At 46.7% G+C, this 25667-nt stretch overlaps 1 protein-coding gene across 3 annotated transcripts in view; it reads right to left on the reverse strand.

Moving 5' to 3' along the window:
- The window catches only part of KANK2 (KN motif and ankyrin repeat domains 2), a 46416-nt gene that overhangs the window by 10140 nt on the left and 10609 nt on the right, over positions 1-25667 (reverse strand). For all 3 annotated transcript variants that reach the window (XM_029585196.1, XM_029585195.1, XM_029585197.1), the window contains exons 2-3: positions 4404-4510; positions 2182-3975 (exon numbers count right to left, since the gene is read on the reverse strand). In XM_029585196.1, the coding sequence (XP_029441056.1) occupies positions 2182-3975; positions 4404-4440 (1831 nt within the window). In that variant the 5' untranslated portion in view covers positions 4441-4510. The remainder of the gene's footprint in view (positions 1-2181; positions 3976-4403; positions 4511-25667) is intronic.

Here is a 25667-nt window from a genome sequence, read left to right on the forward strand (position 1 = left end):
GGGGGGGATGGGTCACAAGGCTGAAGGTTTACCTGAGATACCTGTTAATATTGCACCAGCCCTGGATCAGGCAAACTGCTGAGTCATAAAGCACCATGGGTTGAGAGGCTGCAATTTTATTTCTCTACACAGAGCTCTAAATACAATTTAACCTCTGCATATGGGGTAGGAAAGCAGAAAGAGTGCTCTAAATGGACACTTGCCTTACTAGCACAAGGGTACTGGATCTCATTAAGCCAGAAAAGATATAACATAACCAAAACTGAAAACATAGAGGGGCTAAAGCCAATTACTGTAGCTAAACCACTTCATACAAAAAAATTCCACTTTAAAATGATAGAACATGGATTCTCAGGGCCATCTTCGAGTCACAAAACAGGTGGTTTCTCAAGTGACCAACATCTGCAGATTCTCTTAGGCCAAACATATGCAAACTTATGCAATACACATTCACCATGAAGAGAACATGTGCATTAGAATATAAGAACATGCCATACTGGGTCAGACCAAGGGTCCATCAAGCCCAGCATCCTGTTTCCAACAGAGGCCAATCCAGGCCATAAGAACCTGGCAAGGACCCAAAAACTAAGTCTATTCCATGTTACAGTTGCTAGTAATAGCAGTGGCTATTATCTAAGTCAACTTAATTAACAGCAGGTAATGGACTTCTCCTCCAAGAACTTATCCAATCCTTTTTTAAACCCAGCTACACTAACTGCACTAACCACATCCTCTGGCAACAAATTCCAGAGTTTAATTGTGCATTGAGTGAAAAATAACTTTCTCTGATTAGTTTTAAATGTGCTACTTGCTAACTTCATGGAGTGCTCCCTAGTCTTTCTATTATCCGAAAGAGTAAAAAACCGATTCACATCTACCCGTTCTAGACCTCTCATTCTGAAGGCAAGGGTGCAGGAGAGAGTAGGAAGCAGAATCACTCTGGTAGAAGACCTGGCCATTGCTGACCATATTCACTGGGACTGTGGTGGCATGTGGCTGATCTCGTACTGGAGAGCAAAAGAGAGGCAAGTTAAGAGTAGTCTGGGATGCCAATACCAAAAAAATGCTCAAGATCTGGAAACCTGAGGGCAGAAGATGGCACCTGATAACTAGGTCTTTTGTGGGAAAGGGGGCTGTATGTATTAAAACTGTGGACACACAGCAAGACCGCTTAGACTGTTCTATCAAATCAGCAATGATATCACCTCACTTAGAACACTACCTAATGCAACATAAATTGTTACAGTATTTAACATTTAGTGTGGGGTAACAGCAACTTTTATTTCTTCAATGATTATCTTATTCACATAAATCAAATTATCTTACAAACCTATAATATATATCACACTATTGCATCTCTATTATTTCTATCAAAGACCCAATATACATCTTATTCATTAGAGATGCATTAGTGTGATAAACGGTTTTGTATGATAATTTGATTTATGTGAATTTGATAATCACTGAAGAAATAAAGTTGCTATTACAGTATTTAACATTTAGTGTGGGGGAACAATTTCTGTTGCATAGGTACTGCTCTAAGTGAGGTGATATCATTAAGAACTGTGGAACCAAAATTAAATTGTCAAAAAACTGCACTTAATTTTCAAAACATCTCACCACCAAATCACTTGGACAAGGAGTAACACAATAATTGAACAAAAAAACACAAACCACAACCAATAGGCCAACATCAGGCAGCATGTTGCCAGTAAAGAGAAGATAGGAAAGGACTCTTTGCCTCTTTCGCTATAAAAGGTTTGTTTTCATTTTATTTCGTGTATACGAGTTGTTTACAAATTTAAGCACATAACCCAGTGCTCACGTTACGTATCATCACTATTTCATTTTACTCGATTTCAAAGATTTCTGATATACTTCCAGTAATTACAATCCCCACCAATGGGGCTCCAGCTTCCACCCATCAATGCCCTAAAAGGATTTATTTATACCGCCTATACAAAGGTTTTGTTAAGATCTAAGCGGTTTACAATAAAATAAGAAAATACTAAATTCAAAAGGCGGAAAGAAAGAAGTCTAAAGGAGAATAAAATGCAAAAACATAATAAGGTAAAGCCATAGGATACAAAAACATGAAGTGATAAAAACATTAAAATGAGTTGGATTAAAAAAGGGATCTCTCAAAAAGTAAAATACAGTGTAAAGATTCAGTTCTCATACCTTGACAAAGGGCCATGTCTCCTTTACTGCTGCCTGCACTCTCCTCTCCATGGCTTGTGATGCTGATTTTCTTCACCACATGGTGAAAGAGACTTGTGGTGGGACTGGCATGGAGTGGGAATGATGTCTGTATCACCTCATCAGTCCTGTACACTGTATATGGTGTTTCTGTGAGATGGTGAGTGGCTACCTCAGCCTCCGATGGGTCTCTCGCTGTCAATGCCTTTAGGCTAGCATAGGACTCCTTGTTCTCCAGGCTCTGAGCCCGCTGGGGCTTGTGGTCTACCCCTGTGGCAGTGCTTGCTGCAATTTCAGGTTCCTTACGAATTTGGACAACTCTCACAGTGTCCACTTTAATAGGGACCTCTTGATGCTTCCATAAGTCACCCATGGAATGTTCTGTTGTGCATACCGGCACTCCAATAGTCCTGTCCACACTAGGGTGTTGCCAACTGGACATTTGGAGCCCAATGTCAACAACCTCCCTACTCTGTCGTTTTTCTTGCCCTTCCGCATCTGTCATGCTGCTAGCATCTGCTACTGGTGGCTTGCTAACCTTCTCACTGTCCTTTGTCTCCATCACTTGCTGCTCCAATCTCTGCTGAGCTGCTTGGAGCTCACTCAGCGCCTTTCTCAGCTGCTTTTCCAGCACCGCTATCTTGGCTGAGAGTGCATGGATGACTTGCCGCTGCTTGTCCACCTCCACCTGGGTCCCCAGGGATGAGATTCCCAAGTCCTGCTCTTTGACTAAGACTCCTCTGCTGCTCATCTCTGGTGGACTTCCTGAGGCCACGTCTACCTTTTCTGTTTCACTCTTTCCAGTCGTTGGACTTTCTTCTGTACCAATGCCTGCTGACTTAGCTTCTTTCTTCTGAACTTGCTGGGTGACTTGGACTCTAGATCTTTCCTGGTCACTTCCTGGTCCTGATGTTGTTGGCGAGAGCACCTCATTCCCTCCACGATCATTGTCTTCTTCTGGTATGTCAATGTACAACTCTCCCCTAGATCTGCTCTTCCCCAGGTGCCCCAGGAACTTCTGGCTCTTCAGCTGTACACCGAGTTGGCGTTTCTCCTCTTGAAGGACAGAAATTTTCACCTGCAACACGGGGATCATCTTCACCTGCTCCTCCAACTGCCGCAACTTCTTCAGGGCCACTGCCATCTGCTCACGGACATGCTGCAGATGTACCGGAGTTGGGGACACTGGGGTGGACAACCCAGAGCTGAGAGGGGTGAACTGGCCTGGAGCTCCAGGCTGGGAGCCATTATGGGAAGACAACTTGGAAAAAGATTGATTCAGGCCAGCCCCCACTAGGGAGCTTGTTGACCCTGACCGACTGCCCTGCAAGCTTCCTAAATTTGTAATCTTTGACTTGCTACTGTCCCCAGAGTCTACGTGATCTTCCTCCAGCTTCTTTTTGGCATCAAGGAGGGTCTTCTCCACTCTCGCATTGAAGCCTCCCATAAGGGGAGCTCTGTTCTCCAGCCCATAGGCTGGGTAGAAGCCCTTCCCACAGTACGAGAAGGAGGACTGCCTGCTGTCCACGCTGGCATTGGAGCAAAGGGACTCCGTTGACGTCCACCAAGAGCCTGTATAGCCATAGCCCCTAGGGAGGGAGCTGTACCGTGGCCTCCGATGAACGGGGATCCGTTTGATGGTGTGTCCCTTCTCAATGTCGTCCACATACTTCAGGAAGTCCAGGTCCAAGCGGTAGCCATAGGGAGTCTCCACTGAGTAGGGCAGATCCTGCTCTTTCCCTCTGAAGGCTGAGGGAGATGTAGGGTTGGATTTTCCTGAAAAGCACAAGCAGTAGATGTCAGGTTGTGCAGTGAGGTGCGACTGGTACAGATCTAAGGAACAGGAATTAAAGGGACAATGGATTTGGTACAGAAAGGGGCAGTAGGGTCAGGGGATGTTTTTTTTTAGTTTGTATTTCCTATGTAATACAATTTTTATTTTAGCTGCCACTCATTTGCAGTTTTTGGTTTTGGCTTTTTCTCCTCTGTCTTGTTATTTTGGGCAGGACACTCTTTCTTCCCCCCATGCCTTCACCAGCATCACCATCATCCCCCCTTTGGCTGGACTTCTTCTTGGCTCCTACAGTTCTGAGCTTAGCCTACTCTGGCCCTGGCTTGAACTTTCAGCCCTGAATTTTCCAGCCTGCAATTCCACTAGGTGACATTACAGAAACTTTGAAGGAGGAATGGAGAGAGACACATACCTGGGAAGGCTGATTCCATGTGCAGAACCTGGGCCATTTTGACTTTTCACCTTCTTTTCTCCAAATCCAGGAGAAAGTAGCAAAGGTCTCAGTAACAGAGAGCCTAACTGGAGTTAGGAGACAAAAAGGAGGACAGCATTAAGGCTCAGTATTGTGGGACAAAGCGCAGAAACTTTTTCCCCACCCCCAACATGATATTCTGACACCAGGAAGCAGGACCGCTCCTTTATTCAAAAAAGGTTTCATCCAGCCAAGAGCTCGTTTGCTTTCTCTTGAGGGAGACAGGGGGTGGGGGTCACAAGAGCCTCACATGCTCAGAACGTTAAGACTCCATTTAACAAGCAGTGGGCAGTGCTCCAGGAGATTTTGCACACGGAGAGCAGCAGAAGCATGCAGCATGGGCATGCTTCAAATGTATCTCTCCAGCCAACACATTAAACGCTCTGCTCCTCGCACGCCCATATTGGTGCCTTGAAGCCAGCAAATTCACAAACCATCCCTGACCCCTAATCAGAAACAGCTAATCCCAGGGGTGCCTGGGCCATGGGACTGCTCCCAAACTCCATGTCACAAGGGTCTGGTTAGGTCAGGCCTGGTTGTTCCCCCACAGCATCTGTGGACCAGTAGTCCAGAAGGTCCGTGCATACAATAAAATAAAGGGGAGAGGTAAAACCAGGACTGACTCTGCCTCTTCTTGGTGATCTGCAGCTTTCTGAGAGCCCTAGGGAGCAGTTGCTACAGAGGCAGATGGAAAATAAAAAAAAAAACCCCCATGCATCAGGTTGTCATAGGACTGGTACCGTGTACGTTTCAAAGCAAGGCACTGTGGATGGCGTGAGGTCTTTGGCAGCTCTCAGGGGGATACACGGCAGAAAGATGACCTCAGCCTGCCTTTGGGCATCACACATCCTAATCAACAACCAGCAGGTTCTCGCCAAAACCATGCAACTAGTTATGAGCTGTTACTGTGATACCCAGGCCCAGCTTAATACCCTACCAGAATACACAGCTGCAGTGTGTAGCCTTGAACGTAGCAGCACAAAGTGAACGACACCAAAATGAGCGGTTTAGTCACATCAACGGTGCAAGTTAAATACACTCTGTAAGTCGCTGGAAAAAGAAATCCTCTTGCACACAGGAATGCAAGTTCACATTCTATTCAAGGCATCCAGTACAGGTCTAATTAACTGCCTTTTTTTTTTTCACAAAATATCCCTTTGCAGCATAGAAAGAAGCTGCAGACTGGAAATAAACGGTGCCCTAATGACTGTTATCTGCTCGGAATTAATCTTTATATACTTCTTGTTGCTTCATAATTTATCGATTCCAGCAATGTATACTTTGTTTTTTTCTTTTCATTATTGTCTTGATAATTTGAAATTAAGAAAAAAATAGCATCAAAGCTTTCAAAAATCCCCTGAAGATGAAAGCGCCAATATCATATTTTGGGGGGGGGGGACACGGACAAAGACCAGGTGGAAGAATCCTCGGCGTTGAAGAGCATACAAACCATTATTTTTTTTTTATCACAGCAGGACAGGGACAATTGGGAAGGGGGGAGATCTGTTTATGAACATGCACGTGGAGGGATGTCCCTGTGTGTGTGGCAGGAGTGCTTTAGTCTCTTACCTTGGGTAACTCCTGCCTCTGACATTGCTCTGCGCTTCTGGATTACCATCAATCCTACATTACTCTGAAATAAAGTGCTTCTCTCAGCCATTCCCACAACTGCCAGCACACTGCAGTCCCTGATGAGCAGATTACAGGACAGTTACCGGACTTGGGGAACCAGTGGCATGAAGTCAGGCATATTCCAAGGCTAGGTGATTGCCTTGTGCTTTGGCTTCTGATTACAGCGCTATTCAGGGTTTGGGATTTGGGGGTGCCCCGTAATGAGAGGAGATGCGTTTGAATGGGTGGGGGTCCTGCCCATTGTGACAGTGGCTTTTCCTTGGTGATCAAGTGACTAGATTAGTTTACCACTCTTCTACCCTATACCATGGTAATGTAGTGTATAAGGCCAATTGGCCCACTCAGTCTGACCAGTTGTCTTCCTTTGATTCTCTATAAATTCCCATATTTAAACCAACATCAGCTGCCCAGCCCTCATGTCTCTTACCCAACCTCTCAACCCTGTTCCTGGTGGCCTTTCTATATGCACTGCTGGGGAGAGGAGGTGGTAATGCATTAGGGGTGACTCTTTGACAACCCCAGCCTTATCAGGGGATAAATGGAAACCAGCTCTGCCCAGTCAGCACTAAATTCACTAAGATTAAACCCCTCCACCCCCAAAAGGGATAATAAATAGATGTCCCCATGTCCTCTGCAGCATCCTTCTAGAGCCCCAGCTTCCATTATCCCCACCCTCACCTACCACAGTCTGTCAGGGCAAGATCAAAGCTCTGACGAGGCAGGAAGGGAAGGCAGCTCAGGAAAAAAACAAATTATAAAAAATACAGGTCAACAAAACCAGGAAACAGCTCAGGGCCTTATTAGGGAAACACAGGAGCCAGTGGGGGGGAGTTGCACTGCTAGCAGCCTTGCCGTGGAGGACTTTCACCATAATAACTTTGTAGTTCTAGATCGCATTGCCAATGTTTAGCTCAAGACAGTTTAGAGCATGCCTAGAAGAGCTTGCAATCTAAGCGAGTACTTGATAAACTGACTTGCCCAAGGTCAAAAAGGAATGTCAGTGGGAGAACCGGAATTTGAAACCTGGGTTCTCCGACTTGTGGCTCTCACTGCTGTAACCACCAGACTGTTCCTTGGTGCTGGCAGCCCCGGAGCAGAAACCCATTATTCCAGGGTTGTCAGCACCATGAAGGCCAAAACCAGGGAAAGATACTTCCAGGGCCACACAATAAATCCCCCCACCATGACATAAGCTCTCATCTCTGCCTGACTCTCTCGCTCTCCAGTGGGGGGGATAACTAAGAGAAACAGGATGGGACGATAGCCTCGTTCCCTGGAGTGAGGACAAAGATGAGTCCAGAGCAGCATTACAAGGCACCAAGAGGCCATTACTGAAACGCTATTTAGCTAGGTAAGTAGGACTTATCTGGTTACGTGGTGGCTGCTGAATATATCCGGCTCTGTTCAGCAGCAGCTGCTTATCTGGATAAGTCATTTATCCAGCTAAAGTAGATAACCGGACAGTTAATGGGCGGCTCGGAGCAGGGCTACTTATTTGGTTATGTTAACCGGATAAGTGCCTATATTCAGCCTTTTTTGGTTAAATTAAGCAAATAAGTTAAACCTGCCCAATAGCAGGTCTAAAATTATCCAGATAGAACTTATCCAGATAACCAGAACTTATCCGGTTCTATTCAGCAGCATAGCCATGCACTTGAATACCCCTTCTAAGTTGTCCGGATAACATTTCTGGATATCTTTGAATATTGGGCTCCAAATGTATCAGGATGGGAGTCTGACAAAGAAAGGAGCAGAATGCAGACCTCCGCCAGCCCTGGGGGAATGGCACTGTCCCCGTGTGTCTGTGACTCTGAGACTAGTGCAGCCACACAAATGCAGCCAAAGCCTTCACAGACTTCAAAGGCGAGAGGGAGGGAAACCTAGAATGAAAACAGAGACAGACTGCCATTTCAGAGGAGAAAGGGTTCAGGCCAGGGTCAGAAATCTCTTGCATCCGCCTCCTCTTTCTGTTTTTCTTGAGACGTTTCGGAAGTAGAACCGCAAAATAATCTGAAAATCTGGAGCTGCAGCATAGTAGAAAGGTTTCAGCTTAGGAGGCCAGACCACTGGACCCAATCTATCTAGCTGAAAGGGAGGTCACTAGGGCTCTCTCCATCCTCCTGGTGCTCAGAGGCCTCTCCAGATAAAAAAAAACATTTGATTCACCCTGAAGGACAAGCAGGAGGGAAAAAAAAAACCAAAAAAAAACAGGCCCTTTCCCTATATGGAAGCAATTTTCTCTAAAAATAAACAGTTTTGCAGGCTGTTGGATGGGAACTTCCTGCAGCAGGCAGCAAAGAACTTGGCTAGTTCCCCTGCTACACCCAGTCCATGGGGAAGGAGGGAATGTACGGGGCTGGGGCTGGTAACCAGAAACAAATGCTGGAGGAGGAAAAAAAAAAAAATAATCCCAGCAACATCCAACTCAAAACATACAACAAAAAAACAAGAAAAGGCAGACAAATCCAAGAGACAGATTAGTCAGCTGGGAGGTGACTGCAGGGCTGAGAGGCCTGGGGTCTGCTCCTCAACCAAGCAAAAAAAGAAGCTGGAGCTGTTCAGAGGGAGGCTGCAGAGGAAGCTGCATCCTGATCTCGGCCACAGGTGGAGGGACCATAGCCCTTGGGTGGGGCTGATGGCTTGTGAGCCACAACACCTAACATGTGTTCTTAGCTGCCCCAAGCCACAACCCTACACATGCTTTTCAGGGCTTGCCCAAGGCTCCATGGGAATCTCTCAAAGACTGGTCAAGTGATGTTTAACCTCAATTTTCCAAATCCAGGGAGGACGACTCTTTTTAACAAGGGTCTCCTTAACCTTAGGGTCACACCACTGGCAAGCATAGACAGACAGCTGCAAGGACCAGGCATGAATAAAGGGTGCCTTGGACCACACGTGAGCCTTGCCTATCCCCCCTCTCCCCCCACACATCCCATTCATATGGGAATACTGTTTACCCTTACCTTTAAATCTGACCCTGTATGGGCTCCTCTAGGCTTGGGCCCTGGGAGACTGCCCTATCTGTACCCCCAACCTTTCCTTTAATCCATCACTGCTAAGCAGTGAAGCACAAGGTGCAAGCATGGGGGGTAACTTGCTGATGCGGCTGTTACTACCCTGATGCTTTTGATGCAACACTGCTCTCTGCTTCAACGGCAAGAGGTAACAGGGAACTGGACTCAGACAGTAACCAAAAAAGGGTCCCGACTTTTACAGTCTGGGGAACTGATAAGATTCAGGGTGATCTGTATGGTGCGGCAATGCTACCAGAAGCTTGTTGGGCAGACTGGATGGACTGTTTGGCCATATCACCGAACTTGCACTCTTATTTTATTTCTGGCCTTTCATGGAAACATAGAAATGACGGCAGAAAAGGACCAGACAAGAATTAAACCGCAACTTCCTCCTGATCCCAGGGGCATCTGCACTTAAGGTATTTTCAGCAGCAGGTACCATACCTGGAGTTTGTATGTGTGTGATGTTAACCTTTTCCTGTCTGCCCATGCTGCCCTGTGGGTCACAGGTGCTCAGAAGCAATAGACATTTTGCATCTACCTATTTTGACATTCTTCTTCTCTCCTCCCCATCCACACATCTATTTTTCCACCACTGCAGCAGATTCTACAAAGTCCCTCATGAGAGGCTTCTAAGAAACTAAAAAAAGGTTTGGATAAGTTTCTGGAGAAGACTATAAACTCCTATTAATCAATAAGGAATAAGCACTGCTTGTTGCCGGCATTAGTGGTATGGGATGTATTTAATGTTCAGGTACTTGCCAGGCACTTGTAGCCTGGATTGGCCACTGTTGGAAACAGGGTGCTGGGCTTGATGGACCCTCAGTCTGACCCAGTATGGCATCTCTTATGTACAAAGTTTCTGCTGCTGGATTGCGAGTATGTCACAGGAACCCTCCATTCCTCCAGAGTCATTCCCTGGGACATACTATAGGAACATTTCATCTGTCTGCAAAGTCCCTGGACAGCAACAGGAGGCCTTCCCCCTACCTCAGACTAGTGCCCCTCAAGACCTGTAGCTTTGCTGACCTGGGCCCATGGCCCTCCCTTCTGCAGCTGTCCCACAGCCCCTCTTGCCAGCAGAAGGTTACTTTTAGCTTGAGGGTTGGTGGTCAGTGAACCATTGCAGATCATAAAAGATTCTCACTTTTTGAAGGGGCATTGTGAGTTCTGGGGCAGTTTACCCACATTGAGTTTACAAGATAACCCCCCCGTGTTCTGGAAGCTTGAGCTGCAGAAGTACCTACCCTCCGTCTCACTGGGATGCAGTGTGAGATTGGTGGTAGCAGTGGGATTGGAACCTGGATCTGCAGAGGTCACAACACTGGGTTTTCAGCACTCGGCTTCACACCTAGCTCTATCAGAACGATAAGGTGCTACCAGAGACCCAGAGGCACATGAACAAAACCTGTTAACAAGTATTCCACTGCTCTTTACTGCTTTTTCTGCACAGAAAACGATAAACTAAACCAAGGTATTATAGCAGCAGAGAGATACTCTCACAGCAGACGGAGAATTAATTGGGCCAGCAAGTAGCCAATCATAGGCGATTTGACTACCATCCTGCCACTGGCTATCCATGTCCCCTGGATGTGTGTCCGAGCAGCAACTACACAAGGATGGCGCCGGGCGTGCACAGCTGGAGCCATGAGGTCACCAGCGAGATTGCTCAGAGCTGAAGCTCCAGGACTATTATTAGCAAGATGTGTGTGCTGGAGCTGGAATGTCAGCAAAAGATACAAAGAGCCCTTTATAAGATCAGGGCTCCCTCAGCGGGAAGAGAGAGGGGCTAGAAAAAGGCACGCGCGCTAGAAAGACTTGGGGGTGGGGGTAGGAAGCAGAATGAACATCAGCAGATATGCAGGGAAAAGCCATCTCCAACATACACAGCCAGGAGAGTGGAGGAGAAGGGGGCAGGGAAGCAGATACAAACACCACAAGTCTACATGCAAGATTTCCAATGCTCAGGCATCGCCCTGGGATCACATGTGCACACAAGACCTGGGTTTCTTAAGTTATTTCCAGCCAGAAAAATTCTGCTGCATGTCACCTGATCAGCTATCAACCAGCCCCACACCTCCCTTCCCACTACCACTGGACCACGTTTTATGATTCACTTATATTTCCTGGTAATGTCATCATTCTGTTCTGACCTGAGGGAGGGAATATTAGCACTCCAAAGCTTGTCAGGAAATTTATTAAGGGGGGGGGGGGGGGGGAGGTAGTTGGCCAGGTCTCTGCGTGACCCTGGGGAATGTGAGGGAGGAGTCAGCAGGGTGGGCACCAGGGCTGGATTTAGGCAGAGGCAACATAGGCAAGGGTTTGGGTGCCAAATTCTGAAGGCACTCAAAAACTGAGACTCTCCCTGCTGCATTATGATTTCTAGGGGCAAAACATTCTACCCCCCTTCCGTTCTCTGTCTATGGTCACCATAATCTTAAATCTGACCCTGGAGGGCGCACACAGCTGCAGTGAAAACATCTGGATCCAAAACACTCTTCTCCCTCTGCAAAACACCCTTGGGTGTTCATTCCTGAGGTTACTGTGTCTGTTGCCATGGTGAATGCTATGATGTAAGTAGTTTGACCTATGACATCACATGCTAGAGTAGAAAGAGGTCACAGGTTCCATAGCCACAAAAAGAACAGAGAGCCCAGATACTGTGAGCACAGTCACTTTCAAGGCTGCATGTACCCTCCCAAAGTCAATATCATCTGTCTAAATCATATCCACACAAGAGAATGGCATTCTCTGCGCCTTCCCCTATATATATACTAAATATTAGGCCAGAGATGCAGGAAGAGCAGGTCACAAAAGAGCCAAACATGTCTGCCACTGAACCCTGTAATCCTAGAGGTGATGGGTGCCGTATCTGTGCAGAGGAAGGAAACACCACTCTAGCGAAAGAGGCGTTATCTGCTTAGGGTTAGCTGCTAGAAGAGGACCAACATAAACAGGGGAAGTCTCTGGAGCATGGCACTTGCTTTGGGGATGATGCAGGATGGAGCGTGTTTATTCAGTTATCCATCTTACTACAGCAGGAATGTGTCGACTCCAAACACCAGAGGAGCCCAGTTACCCACCCCCACCATATAAGGGGAAAGAGGCAGTATTATCAAGCCAGCGCCAACCTGCCATCGTCTGATCTAACACAGCTTCTCACACCGTCTACCTACAAATTTCCAACTTATACTACAGCTTCCCGAAAATCTTGAGCTTGTGCCTAGGGATGCTGTTGAACTGTGCAGCATTCCCCTAGGATTAGAACCCCCCCAAGCATTTTGCTAGGAAAAATGCTCCTCTAGAACACCGCGTTATCCAAAACATTCCCCTAGCGATGCTGCACTACAGTACGACACAGTTCCACCTCTAAACACCTTGCTGGGCAGGCTGGATGGGCCAGTTTGGTCTTTTTCTACTGTCACTTATGTTACACCCAAAGTATTCCCCCTAGGGACACTGAACTGTAGCATGCCGCACCCTGAATTAGCCTTATGCCAAATCTATAGTGTGCCACACCTCAAGCATTCCCTTGGGAATACTCCACCAGGCGCTGCCAAAGGTGGACCCACACGCACATTGGGATAGCCCAAGCCCACTTCCTGAAAACCCAAGGACATGCTCCTCCTTCCATCCCTCCCCGGCAGCTGAATCTGGAACATTCCCACTGGCTTAGCAGTGCTCTCGCTCTCTCTCCCATCCCATAACATGCCCCAGATGTGGGGGTTTACAACTGTTTCACTCCAATGGCATGTGCCTTGCTGGACTACTCCCAAACCCCAGTCTAAAAAACCCTGCACTTTTATTTTCAGAAAAAAAAAAAAAGTCTAGCACTCGTTGCCATCTCGTTTTCCCTTTCCTCCCTTTATCTTCCGTTTTCTTCTTTTGCCAGCTGAGATGGCCCCAGATTTATCCACTTTTATTTAAAATAGCGAACCCTCCTCCAACCCAATATCTCCATGGGCTGGCGGTGTTCCAAGCACAACATAAATACTCATTGTACAAAGCAGCGCTGGCCAAGTCCAGTCTTCTGGGACCTGGTTTCCAGAATATTCAACCTAATCAATAGGCTGAATGCATGCAAAGAGAGTTCATGATTATTAATCATGGATACCCTGAAATTCAATGGTTGGCACATTGCCATCACCCCTACAGAGAGTTTCTTGCAACTCTCGTTGTTGAATATATGCATATGGAGGGGAGGGGAAAGAGTAGAGAGAGAAGCTAGACACCACCAGCTCATATAGAGGTGGTCTGGGCTTCTCACAGCATGCTGGGTATTGTAGTTCTAATTTTCTTATAGATCATAAAGCCTGGGAATGCCAGAAAGGAGGGGGGGGGGGGGGGGGGGTTGTGGAAGGGTCCGAGTGGAGGAATAATCTAATAATTACAGGAGCAGGCTGAGAACAAGGATTCAAATCCCACAGACATTCCTTGTGATCTTGGGCAAGTCACTTTACCCTCCAATTCTTCAGATACAAGCTTAGAATTGTAAGCCCTCTGGGACAGGGAACCACCTACTGTACCTGAATGTAACTCACCTTAAGCTACCAGTGAAAAAGGAGCAAGCTACATTTAAAAAAAAAAAAAAAAAAAAAAAAAAAGACAGGAAGAGACATGAGTAAAGAGCGTATGTTTCTGAAACAGGAGAGAAATTAGGGGATATTTCCCTGTAAATCCTGCTCCATTTGTATAAACTCTAAACCTTCACTGGCCTATAGTGACTGAAGCTGGCTGAAGTTCTGGTGTTTTGGAGGAGAAGACTTCAGTTTAGTTAGAAAAAAATAGCCATTCCCTCAACACCTCACTCCTCCCCCCACCCCAAAAAAAAAAATTCAATATAGTACTTTATAAACTGCTCGCTTATCCCCTCACTGTCCTCCTTCAAAACATCTGAAAGTGATTAGAAGAGAGCCAACAGGGCCTGAAATCCTTGAGAGGATGAGGCAGTGCTCACTAGCTTTCTGTAATACAAAACGTATCCAAATGGCATCTCATTCATTGTTTCTACTTCAGCTTGGAAACCTAATGGAACTTTTCTCCTCCTAAAGCAGCCTATTCCAGGGATGCACTGTGTCCCTAAGAAAAGTATTAACTCCATCTCCCAGTGTGCAACAGGGAGAAACCTGGACTCATCTGGGTTGAGCTGGGCAAGATCGTAACCCTGCCCCATCCCAACTTCTCACTGTACAACCTTCAAGTTGGGGGCAAACAGCCCATTATTAGGATCATCAACCAACTCCATTTTGCTTGGGCAGGCTAATCCAGCTCTGGATCTATCCCAGGTGCATGTAGGGACTCAGACCTGCTCTTCTTGGGCACATCAGAAATAAAAATCCAGGATGCAACAAAACATAACAAAGATATAAGATACGCCATACTGGGTCAGACCAAGGGTCCATCAAACCCAGCATCCTGTTTCCAACAGTGGCCAATCCAAGTCACAAATACCTGGCAAGTACCCAAACAGATAGATCACAAGCTACTATTGCTTAGTGATTACCATCATAGCAGTTTATGGATTTATCCTCGAGGAACTTATCCAAACCTTTTTTTTTTTTTTTTTTTTTTTTTTTTTTAACAAAACTAAAACCAAAACTGGTGCAGCTTGTAACTCTACACTTGGGATGCCTCAGGCCCAAAACTCCTTAGGTCCCCTTCCCCCAGACCCCAACACTTTGACAAAAGTGGCAATCGATCATCAACTGAAAGCTAAAGGTTAGGTTGCCACCAATTGCCCAAAAAAAAAAGGTTTTCCTATATGCCCTTTCTATTAAGAGGCTCACAACAGTGCATTATGGGGCTTATAGTGGTTTCTTCTATTGGAGTAGTAGGATTAACAGAACAGGAGTAGTGGGGCCAAGCAATCCCCCTTACCATTTAGTCCAGGACAGCTCTGGATTTCTCTGTATACTGAATGGGATGGGGATGATCTCAGACACTTAAAACTAAAAGGAACCAGGGCCTCAGGATAGCAGCTCAGATAAAAGCAGTAAGCAGCCAGATAAGACCCCGGTGAGAGTCCTGGGAACTTCAGAACAAGGCCCAAGGCAAGCGTGAGGCACGAGATAAAGAGCATATTTGGTGGCTGCTCAGATTATTATAAAGCTTGGTGGTAAGACTCTAGGGGTGGGATGAATTAAATCTGGGACTTGTAAGAGCCAGAAGAAGATGTCAAGACCTGGAACAGCCGACCAGCAGAGGTAGTGCAGGCAGCGCTGTGATGGAATTTAAACATGCTTGGGACAGATTCAGAGGGCACTGACAGGACAGCGTTGAGGGCTTGGATAAAAGAGATGGGTGGGGAGCTGGTGTTGGTTAAGTCTGGGAATTCTTATGCTCATCTACCCAAAGAGACAGAAAACCAAAAAGGCAGGCAACCGAGCAGACTGGATGGGCCAATTGGTCCTTATCTGCTGTCATCTACTACCACTATGTTACAAGGAGAAAGGCACTCCAGGGCCAGCCAAGTACCTTAGTCTTTCATTATTTCTTCATCCATACTACAGTTTCTAGAAAACACGAAGAAGGGTACAAAACACCAGTTTTCTCCTGCCCCGCAGCACATCTTGCTATTCCAGTACCGAGACCCACACACACATGCACAGCTCTGCAATGCACCTCACTCTTGCTCTTCAGCAGCTCCTGCTATTTCAGTATAGATCCCTCCTCCCCCCTCTCCATCCCTACATATACAACAGCTCTGCCAAGGCACCTCATTCCTGTTGTGCAGCACCTCCCTGCCATTCAGGCCATACACAACTATGCAAATGCACCTCCATTCTTACAAGTTTTGCCGCATTATGGTGAGATTATTCTTACCTATTCGTTTTCTTTCCTTGAGTCCTGCTAGACCAGCCCTTACACAAAGGATTTCCCCTCCCCTCAGATGACACACCTCTTTCACCTTCTTGCTCTGGGCTGTAAGAGATGTTGCCCCAGGCGGCTGCCAGTAGCCTTCTGTCAGCACTGTGACAAAACCAAAAAACTCCTAACACTTTAATCTAGTCCAGGATCTGCAAGGTGAAAAGAGGCGATAGCAAGAAATAACCTGCTATGGAGATGTTATTTCACTGGCCCTGGTCTGGTCTAGCACCACTTGAGGAAAGAAAATTATCAGATAAGAATAATTTCACCTTCCTTTTCTTCCAAGCTAGCACCCTGTAGTCCATCTGGCTTCCTCAGCTCTAGGCGAGGTCCCTGTAAATCCACCCAGCTTCATTACCTCCAGTGTCTTCTGGCACCTAAATCTGTATTCAATGTAGTACGATGATTTGTTTTGTATTTTGTAATCTGATTTATAATGTAGTCATGTAATTTTTGTTACCTACGTCTGTCTGTTTTATTGTACTCTGCCCTGAACACAGGAAGGGTGGGTAACAAATGTTTTAAAATAAATAAAACATACTTACACGTAGGATTTATTTAAGCTTGTGTCTTGCCAGGGAGAAAGATGACAGGGCTATTTTAAGTATTCCCGCCCCAAAGGCAGCGTCTGCCTTGGCTTGCGCATCCAGTCTATAATGCCTTGCAAAGGGATGACTATGTGACTGCCCTGCAGATGAGCTTAGAGAGGCCTCTTGTGGAAGGTGCACAGAGCGTAGATGGCATCTGCCTACCTGAGAGAAGCTAGACTGAAGCTATTGCCTCCTTGATCCTTCTAGGCAAAGTAGCCTCGGAGGCTGCTTCCCCTTCCTGGGGACCGGAAAACAAGACAAACCACCTGTCTGAGGGCGTTTGTCACTGTTAGGTATCTCAGGAGTATCTGGCGCATGTTAAGAGAGTGGAGGCTGCTATATCACTGCTTTTTCTAAGGGTGGGGAGCGAAATTGACTGATTTAGGTGAAATGCAAATACCACCTTGGGCAAAAAGGATGGCACCAGCTGCAGGGTGACCAAGTAAGGACCTGCACATTAGAGGGCCTGTACTTCCAACATGCACCTGGCAGCTACCAGAAAGGCATCCTTGAAGGACTTCTTTTACCGGCTCGAAGGGAGACTTCGCTAAGGCTCTCAAGACTATATTGAGATTGCATTTTGGGAAAATTGGTCTGAAGGGAGGTCAAAGGCACTTTACCCCTTCCAGAAACCATACAATGTCAGGATGCCCTGCCACCTGGATACCCCTGATCCAGCCCCTATAGCAAGATATAAGGAAATTAAAGGCCAAGTCTTTCTCCAAGCTGCTTTGCAAAAGTTTAGTATTTGCAAAATATATGATCTCCATGGGGAGCTGCCAGATTCTGAAGTATATTAAGGGAGGTCTTATGCGCCATTAACATGGTTGATATTACTAACAGAGCAGATTGCATGCTGGCCAGAGAGACATATGACGGCATCTGTCCCACTGGAGCCTCTCTCTGCCCGGGAGCTGAGGAATATGTTGGTTTTGGCATTTGCCCGGGTAGCCATCAGATGTACTCCCAGGTGACTCCATTGGGTCAGTTATTTGGAAGGCCTCAGATGAATTCCCATTCCCCTGGTCTGGTCCGTCTTTGCTGAGGAGGTCGGCCTGAAGATTCTTCTTCCTAGCTATGTAAGCTGCTGATAGGAGGAGCAAGTTCTCTTCCGTCTATTTGCACAGCTGGGCCACTTCAAGCACCAGGGTGACACTGGAAGTACGTCCTTGCTGTGATATTGTCCGACATGCTCTCCCTTTTATCAGGTATGGCCCTTGCCTCTAGCCTATTTATCGACTAAGATGCTGCTTCTGTTGTCCAATGCCCTTGTATTACCTGGCCCTGGCCAAGAGACCCCCCCCCCCCCCCCATCGACTGGCATCTGTGCTTACCACAATCCAGCTGGGAGACTCTAAGCTTTCTCCTTTCTGAAAGTTGGAAGGTTTTAGCCACCAATCCAGGCTCCTTCTTACATTGGGCAGTTCTTTTAACTGAAGTTGGTAGTCCTGAGATGCAGGGAACCAGCAGGACAGCAGGTTTACTGCAAAGGGCGTATGTGTGAGCTGGCCCATGGGATCAGGTCCAGTGATGCCAACATCAGTCCATGCAATTGGAAATAGTCCCTTACCTTGGGTGCCTCCTGAGCTCAGAAGGTTAACACCTGATCGACCAACTTGGAGGCCCTGCTTGGGGATAGGATGACTTGCCACTCTTGCGCATGAAATAGGGAAGATACTAAATTGCTCTTTGCATAGTTTACTACCCAGTCCATCTGTTGCAGGAGGTGGACTACAACATCTAAGGCCCGACTGTTCTCCTGCACGGATCTGGCTCTTATTAATCAATTGTCCAAACAAGAGAGCACCATTATGCCCCATTGGTGGAGGGCTGCCACCACTACCACCACCACGGTAAAGGTTCTGAAGGGTAATGCCTGAAACTAAAAATCTTGACCCTTTACACAGAACTGTAGCAGGCTCTGATGGGACTCTCGAATGGGAATATGAAAATATGGCTGTGCGAGGTCCAGAGAAGCTAAGTACTCTTCTCTTCTTACTAGCGCAATGACCGAGCGGAGAGTTTCCATTCGGGAGTGAGGTATGTAGAGGCATCTGCTGACCCCTTTTAAGTCCAGAATAAAATGGAAAGCACTGTCCTTCTTTGGTACCAGAAAACAAATCAAAAGGGTACCTTGAGTCTTACCCTGAGGGGAGAAATCAATACTATAACCTGGAAGTACTGCAGCCTCTGGAGGGTGTCTTTTACTGCACAAGCTACATGGGAGACCCTTGGGACTGGCCTCGGCCTTGCTCATTTCGGAGCATACGCCCTTCAAATGATGTCCACTACCCACTGGTCTGATGTAATTTGGTTCTACTCTGAATAGTGCGGTAAGAGGGGGGCTCTCTCTGGCATTATCATCAGAAGGGACTGCTGTATATCACGGGGTCCAGTGGCTTCCTCCTGCTATCGCAGGGGGGGCTCTGCCTTGGCTCTTCTGGCTCTGTGAAAGGGATAGATCTTAGTGCTTGCGATACACTGAAGGGAGCACCTAGCTGGTTTCGAAGCTGCACAGGTCTCATAGGTACTGAAGCCTAAGCCCCTGTGGACCCTAGCCAGGTCCTAACTTCCAGTTATCTTTGGTGTGTTTCCCCCCCCCCCCAAATCTTTGACCAACTTCTCCAAGTCTTCCCTGAAGAGTAAACACCCATTAAAGGGTAATTTACAAAGGCACATTTCGGAAGCCGAATCTGCTGCCCAGGTTGTGCAGTTAAAGAAACCGCCTGGCTACCACTCCAGAGGTCAAGCTGATCAAATCATACATCACATCTGTTGGCTATGGCAGACACCAGTTGCGCTGTTTTGGTGCTCTCTGGGAGTTGTTGGATCTAGCACAACGTTGTCTGACCATGTAACCCCCAGCAGACAGATGCCTGTAGAGCCATAGAGCTTGTAGAAGGTCTGTTTTAGAATGGACTATCTTCTTGACATAAGGATCTTTCGGGGCTGTTCCTCCCTCTACAGGGATTGTTTTTTTGTGTTATTGCCGAAACAAGGGACTTTATGCAGGGAATCCTGAGGAGAAGATTTCTCTCCTCCTCTAGGGGCAAGAGGGCATACTTTATGCATAACTCTAGCCCCTTAGAGTCCCCCTTGGGGTTTGTCCTATTCTCTTAGAGCCATACAGAAGCCTCCTTATTCCTTGAAGAATGGATCTCCTTCAGCCATATCCTTTGGGCCGGGGTCTGCAAATCTTAGGGCGGATACCACACCTGAAATAAGGGCTGCAAGTTCCTCCTTTTGGACAGACTGTGGACTTCTCGTCATCTGAGGCTATCCCCTTTCTTCTTAGAAACCCCCTTGGGATATATCTTGATCCGAGGCATCCCCTGACCAGGAGGTAGCCCTTGGCTCTACAGAAGATGAACACGAGAGATATCGTAGAAGCTTCCCTCACTCGCTTGAATACTGAGCTTTTCATGGGGAGTTTGAGACTTACCAGTCCTCACCTATCCACAGTTACAGGAGACAGAGACTACTGGCAACTACCTGGTGCCACCTCTCCCTTATAGCCCAAAGAAGGTGTGTCGTATCTCCATCAACTAATGGGAGGAGTAATTCCATGTAAAGACTGATCAAGCAGGAAGAAAAGGAATTCACTTTTTCAGGAATGTCTCTCTCCATCCTGCCATGAATGTAAAAACAAGAGCAGGACAATAAAACTACACAAACAGTGACAGGGAGCGACAGAATGCAATCAGAACAGCCAATGAGCAAGTCTAGCTGAACATTGCGCTGGTGCAGTTTTTAAATCAAGAGCCTGTAATGAATTGCTCAGTTCCCTCCCTGGTAGTCTGGCTGATGTCTCTGGCACGCAGCAGGATGCCCAACGCAGTGCCCTGTGGAGTCTGTCTCCTCTCAGAATAATCACTTTTTGAATGGTTAGAGCAGCGAGGCTAGGAACCAGGGATGCCAGGGCTCAAATCCTGCTTCTTCCACTGCTGCTCCTTGTGGCCACAGACAAATCACTTCAACCTCCCTTGCCTCAGGGGGCAGGGACCTTCCAACTATACTGAGTTAATGTCTGCTGTGGTACTGGTGTTCATTGAGAGTGCATTATTGCAGGGAGAAGCTTGAATTCGATATGTGGCTGGCTGATTTTTCCCAGACAATGTAACTGGCATACTGAGGCTATCAAGTGGCCTACACATTTGGCCTGAGGTGTTCTGGCTGTGTCTCTCCCTGCAGTGTGAAAAAGTAGAAAGGAATCCAGAAGAAGCCTTAGAAAGGGCCTCCTGTCTTGGGGGTCAGAAGGAGAAGCCCCTTTCCAGGCCAGAGTACCTGGACAGGGGCCGTTAACTTGGTGCCATTGCCTCCACCCATGGTTGCTGCTACTATGATGAGCAGAGAGGAAGATCAGAAGAGTGGACAGCCAGGTGGCTTGCTCTTTCATTTTTTCCTGCTGTAGCCCACCCATCCTAGTTGAGGGCTGATTATGGGGCATGGAGCTGGGGTCGGGGTACTTAGGAAAAGGATTATGGCTACAATGCAAGCTGTGGGGAAGTGGGTGCCTAAGCCAGTAAGCACCCAAAAGTGGGGTTGGCAAGGAGTGACTTGCACGCTTACCAGCCCGTCGTCCGGGGAGGTGGGTGTGGGCTGGGTTTGGGTTGCTGTGCCAGCTGCTTACCTCAGCCTTGGCTGAGAATGGAAAGGGGATGCAACAGGTTGAGGAATGGGGACCGGTGTGGCTTGGAATGCCACATGATAATATGGAATAAAGCTGCAACCCTGTTACACCAACAAAGTGAGTGTGCTGAGGTTGTGTGTGAGGAGGAGGGTTGGAAGGGATCCTCGTGGCTGCCTGAGTTAATGTCTGCTGTGGTACTGGTGTTCATTGAGAGTGCATTATTGCAGGGAGAAGCTTGAATTCGATACGTGGCTGGCTGATTTTTCCCAGACAATGTAACTGGCATACTGAGGCTATCAAGTGGGGACTCTGTGTCTTGTTCCTTTGATTACGTTTTTTTAAACTCATGAAGGGTAACTGAAGAGCTGCTGGTGGCAGCTTTGCTCACGTGCTGCGGATTCCAGGGCAGATCAGACTATATGCCTTTCTAAGAGAATAATTCAGGTAGGCATGATGGGATTATGATGACGCTGAGGAAGATAATTAATTTTGGATTCGATGACTTGCCTTTCAAAACTCGTGCCTAGAGCAAATTGCAGTCCAGTATTTATTTATTTATTTAACGGCTTTTATATACCGACGAACGTTGGGAACATCTCATCGGTTTACAAAGAACAAAATTAGCAACAGGCTTTACAGGTAACGCATGATTAAAGGAGGAACAAACTTTACAGGTAACACATAACTAAGGAGGAACAAAATCATCAATAACTTTACAGGGAAGACTTAAACTTAGTGGAGCAATAAATTCTAAAACGTTGAGACGGCATATATACACAGGATATAAAGATAATGCTATATATAAGTGATGTACAGGGATAAGATCGCAAGGACGGTAAGAGACAGGGGTAGTTGTGGAGAGAAATATACAATGTGGTGCTGGAATGTGCGTGCGGTTAGGTGTAGGAGTGCTTGAAGCACTCCAGCACCACATTGTATATTTCTCTCCACAACTACCCCTGAGTCTTACCGTCCTTGCGATCTTATCCCTGTACATCACTTATATATAGCATTATCTTTATATCCTGTGTATATATGCCGTCTCAACGTTTTAGAATTTATTGCTCCACTAAGTTTATTTAAGTCTTCCCTGTAAAGTCTATTGATGATTTTGTTCCTCCTTAGTTATGTTACCTGTAAAGTTTGTTCCTCCTTTAATCATGCGTTACCTGTAAAGCCTGTTGCTAATTTTGTTCTTTGTAAACCGATGAGATGTTCCCAACGTTCGTCGGTATATAAAAGCCGTTAAATAAATAAATAAATACTGGACTGCAATTTGCTCTAGGCACGAGTTTTGAAAGGCAAGTCATCGAATCCAAAATTAATTATCTTCCTCAGCGTCATCATAATCCCATCATGCCTACCTGAATTATTCTCTTAGAAAGGCATATAGTCTGATCTGCCCTGGAATCCGCAGCACGTGAGCAAAGCTGCCACCAGCAGCTCTTCAGTTACCCTTCATGAGTTTAAAAAAACGTAATCAAAGGAACAAGACACCGAGTCCCCACTTGATAGCCTCAGTATGCCAGTTACATTGTCTGGGAAAAATCAGCCAGCCACGTATCGAATTCAAGCTTCTCCCTGCAATAATGCACTCTCAATGAACACCAGTACCACAGCAGACATTAACTCAGGCAGCCACGAGGATCCCTTCCAACCCTCCTCCTCACACACAACCTCAGCACACTCACTTTGTTGGTGTAACAGGGTTGCAGCTTTATTCCATATTATCATGTGGTATTCCAAGCCACACCGGTCCCCATTCCTCAACCTGTTGCATCCCCTTTCCATTCTCAGCCAAGGCTGAGGTAAGCAGCTGGCACAGCAACCCAAACCCAGCCCACACCCACCTCCCCGGACGACGGGCTGGTAAGCGTGCAAGTCACTCCTTGCCAACCCCACTTTTGGGTGCTTACTGGCTTAGGCACCCACTTCCCCACAGCTTGCACTGTAGCCATAATCCTTTTCCTAAGTACCCCGACCCCAGCTCCATGCCCCATAATCAGCCCTCAACTAGGATGGGTGGTCTACAGCAGGAAAAAATGAAAGAGCAAGCCACCTGGCTGTCCACTCTTCTGATCTTCCTCTCTGCTCATCATAGTAGCAGCAACCATGGGTGGAGGCAATGGCACCAAGTTAACGGCCCCTGTCCAGGTACTCTGGCCTGGAAAGGGGCTTCTCCTTCTGACCCCCAAGACAGGAGGCCCTTTCTAAGGCTTCTTCTGGATTCCTTTCTACTTTTTCACACTGCAGGGAGAGACACAGCCAGAACACCTCAGGCCAAATATGTAGGGCCACAGTGCCATGGCTCTTTCCCCTTGCACAGGGATGGGAAAGAGGACATTAAAAAAACAAAACAGAAGAGGCTATGCCAAAGAGAAAGATAAACAAATATAAAACAAAGTCAAATGGAGGAGGAAAAAGGAAGAGAGATGGAAAAAATGAGGAAAGTGGAAGAAAGTGCCAGTTTGAGCTTCTTCTATTTCTAATGAGAGAGGGTGGCCCTTAGAAACAGGGGGATATCGGGGCATTTCTAGGGAGTCCCTTCCACAGAAGACTAATATTTTCACATCTGACCTCTTTAGAGGTCCGTGAGACTGGGGTGGGATGGGTGAAGGGCACACACAGGTGCTAACCTCATTCTTGGCTCCGGCAAGGCGGCGAATGGCTGCAGAATCTCTCCCAGCGCATATTCTTAGCTGTGTGGCACTCCTTCGGAGACGGCGCAGGGTGCCCTGGAAGACAATGTTCCAGCTCCCTCTCCTCAGCTCCTCTGTTTGTTTGTTCAGCCCGTGCATTTAGTCCAGATGCTGGAAAATATTTGAAATCCATGCAGCCTAGATTTCCCAGTGCTGTTTTAAAGGTGGTGGTGGTGGTGGGGAAGATTAGGCATACATATGCCAGCAAAGAAACAGTCCCTCTTCCAAACAGAGCACAGTCTAAGTGCCAAGAAAGCTGGTGACCTGCTGAAAGACACACACACACACCAATGCAATAACGTGCACCCAGCCTAGCGTATACGTTTATGCACGGTTGGACACGCCAGACTATCACCCGATGCAATAAGGAGATAAGTTCATCCAAAATGCATGCCCACACAAACGCATAGCTGATAGCGCTCATCATATGTAAATCCCATGTAGGTGAGGCTATTAGCTATTACCCCCGATGCAAAAAATCGCTGGGTGCCCAACACACAGGCAAATTTAACTCCAGCCCCGGAGGTGACGTTAAGTCAATCCGCAAGTAAAGGGCTCAGGAGAAATTTTAAAAAATGCGGTCCTCTATGGTTCCTGCTACTTAATATTTTTGCAATACTTAAATCTACTGCTTGCGGTGTTTAAGAATACAGGCTTGATGTAAAAATAAAATTCTGGACATGTAACAAACACGCTGCAGGCCGATTTTGCTCCTTGCTATTGCGCGTGTATATTGGGGGGAAATCGACCTGAAGTGGGATAAATTGGACACTTGTATTGAGCGCCCATTGCAATTGTAGGCGCCCGATGCATTTGAGCACTAGGGACGCACAATTCTTCCCTAGCATGGTCCTTTTTAACACGGCAGCTCAATTAAATATTGTACTGGGTGCCCAGGAAAGGTGGCTGTGCATGCATCAGGAAAACTCAATATGAGCACCCGTTTTAACATGGCCCCACTGTGTGAACCTGGATTTGCAGGTGTTCCAGGTGGCATCTAGATAAAATGCTCTTAAAACTCGCCCGTATATGAAGGCCTAACAGAAGGCTTGACATAGGGAGTGCAATAAAACTGCATACTGAAATTCAATAATAAAAATGTAAGTCCCAACGAAGCATACAAATAGTATGCTAATGCATCAGGAGTTAAAATGTGTGCTCAAACCTTTTGCACAAGCCTAGCACACATTCTAAGGAGCCTCTTCGACCTTTGATTTATGTGCATGAAAATCCTTTCTGCACATAAAAAAAACAAACTTTTGTATGCACAATTCCAACTACAGGTCCCGACATCAAACTCCTGCTTCTGCCCATAGACTAACACAAGTGTCCAAAACTTTACTTCACACTAGGAGTTAAAAAAACAAAACGTGTGTGTGTGTGTGTGTGTGTGTGTCTGACTAATGCCATCATTAGCATGAGAAGGTCCTAACCTGCATGCACATTCAAAGTAAAATTTGCACCCAAAAACCAAAAGTTAAAGTGTGTCCACCTTATTACATCGGCCTCAGAAGCTGCTTTCTCAGGCAGTTTAACCTTCCTAGGTGCTAACCGCATATGCCTCATTGGTGAGGGGGGGGGGGGGAAGGGGACGGAGAGAGAAGGTGGAGCAGTCACATGAAGAAGGGCAGCACCAGCCACAAGCATCAGCTGAAAGAGCCTCAAGGCAGGAAGGTCCTAAAATTGTTAAAAGTGAAATAACACACCAATTTGACTAGTGCAATGCAAGAAAAATGCCCCATTTATGTCCACCTAACAGGCCCAGTGTAAAC

The sequence above is a fragment of the Rhinatrema bivittatum genome, chromosome 19 (assembly GCF_901001135.1).
Source record: "Rhinatrema bivittatum chromosome 19, aRhiBiv1.1, whole genome shotgun sequence".
Taxonomy (NCBI): Eukaryota; Metazoa; Chordata; class Amphibia; order Gymnophiona; family Rhinatrematidae; genus Rhinatrema; species Rhinatrema bivittatum.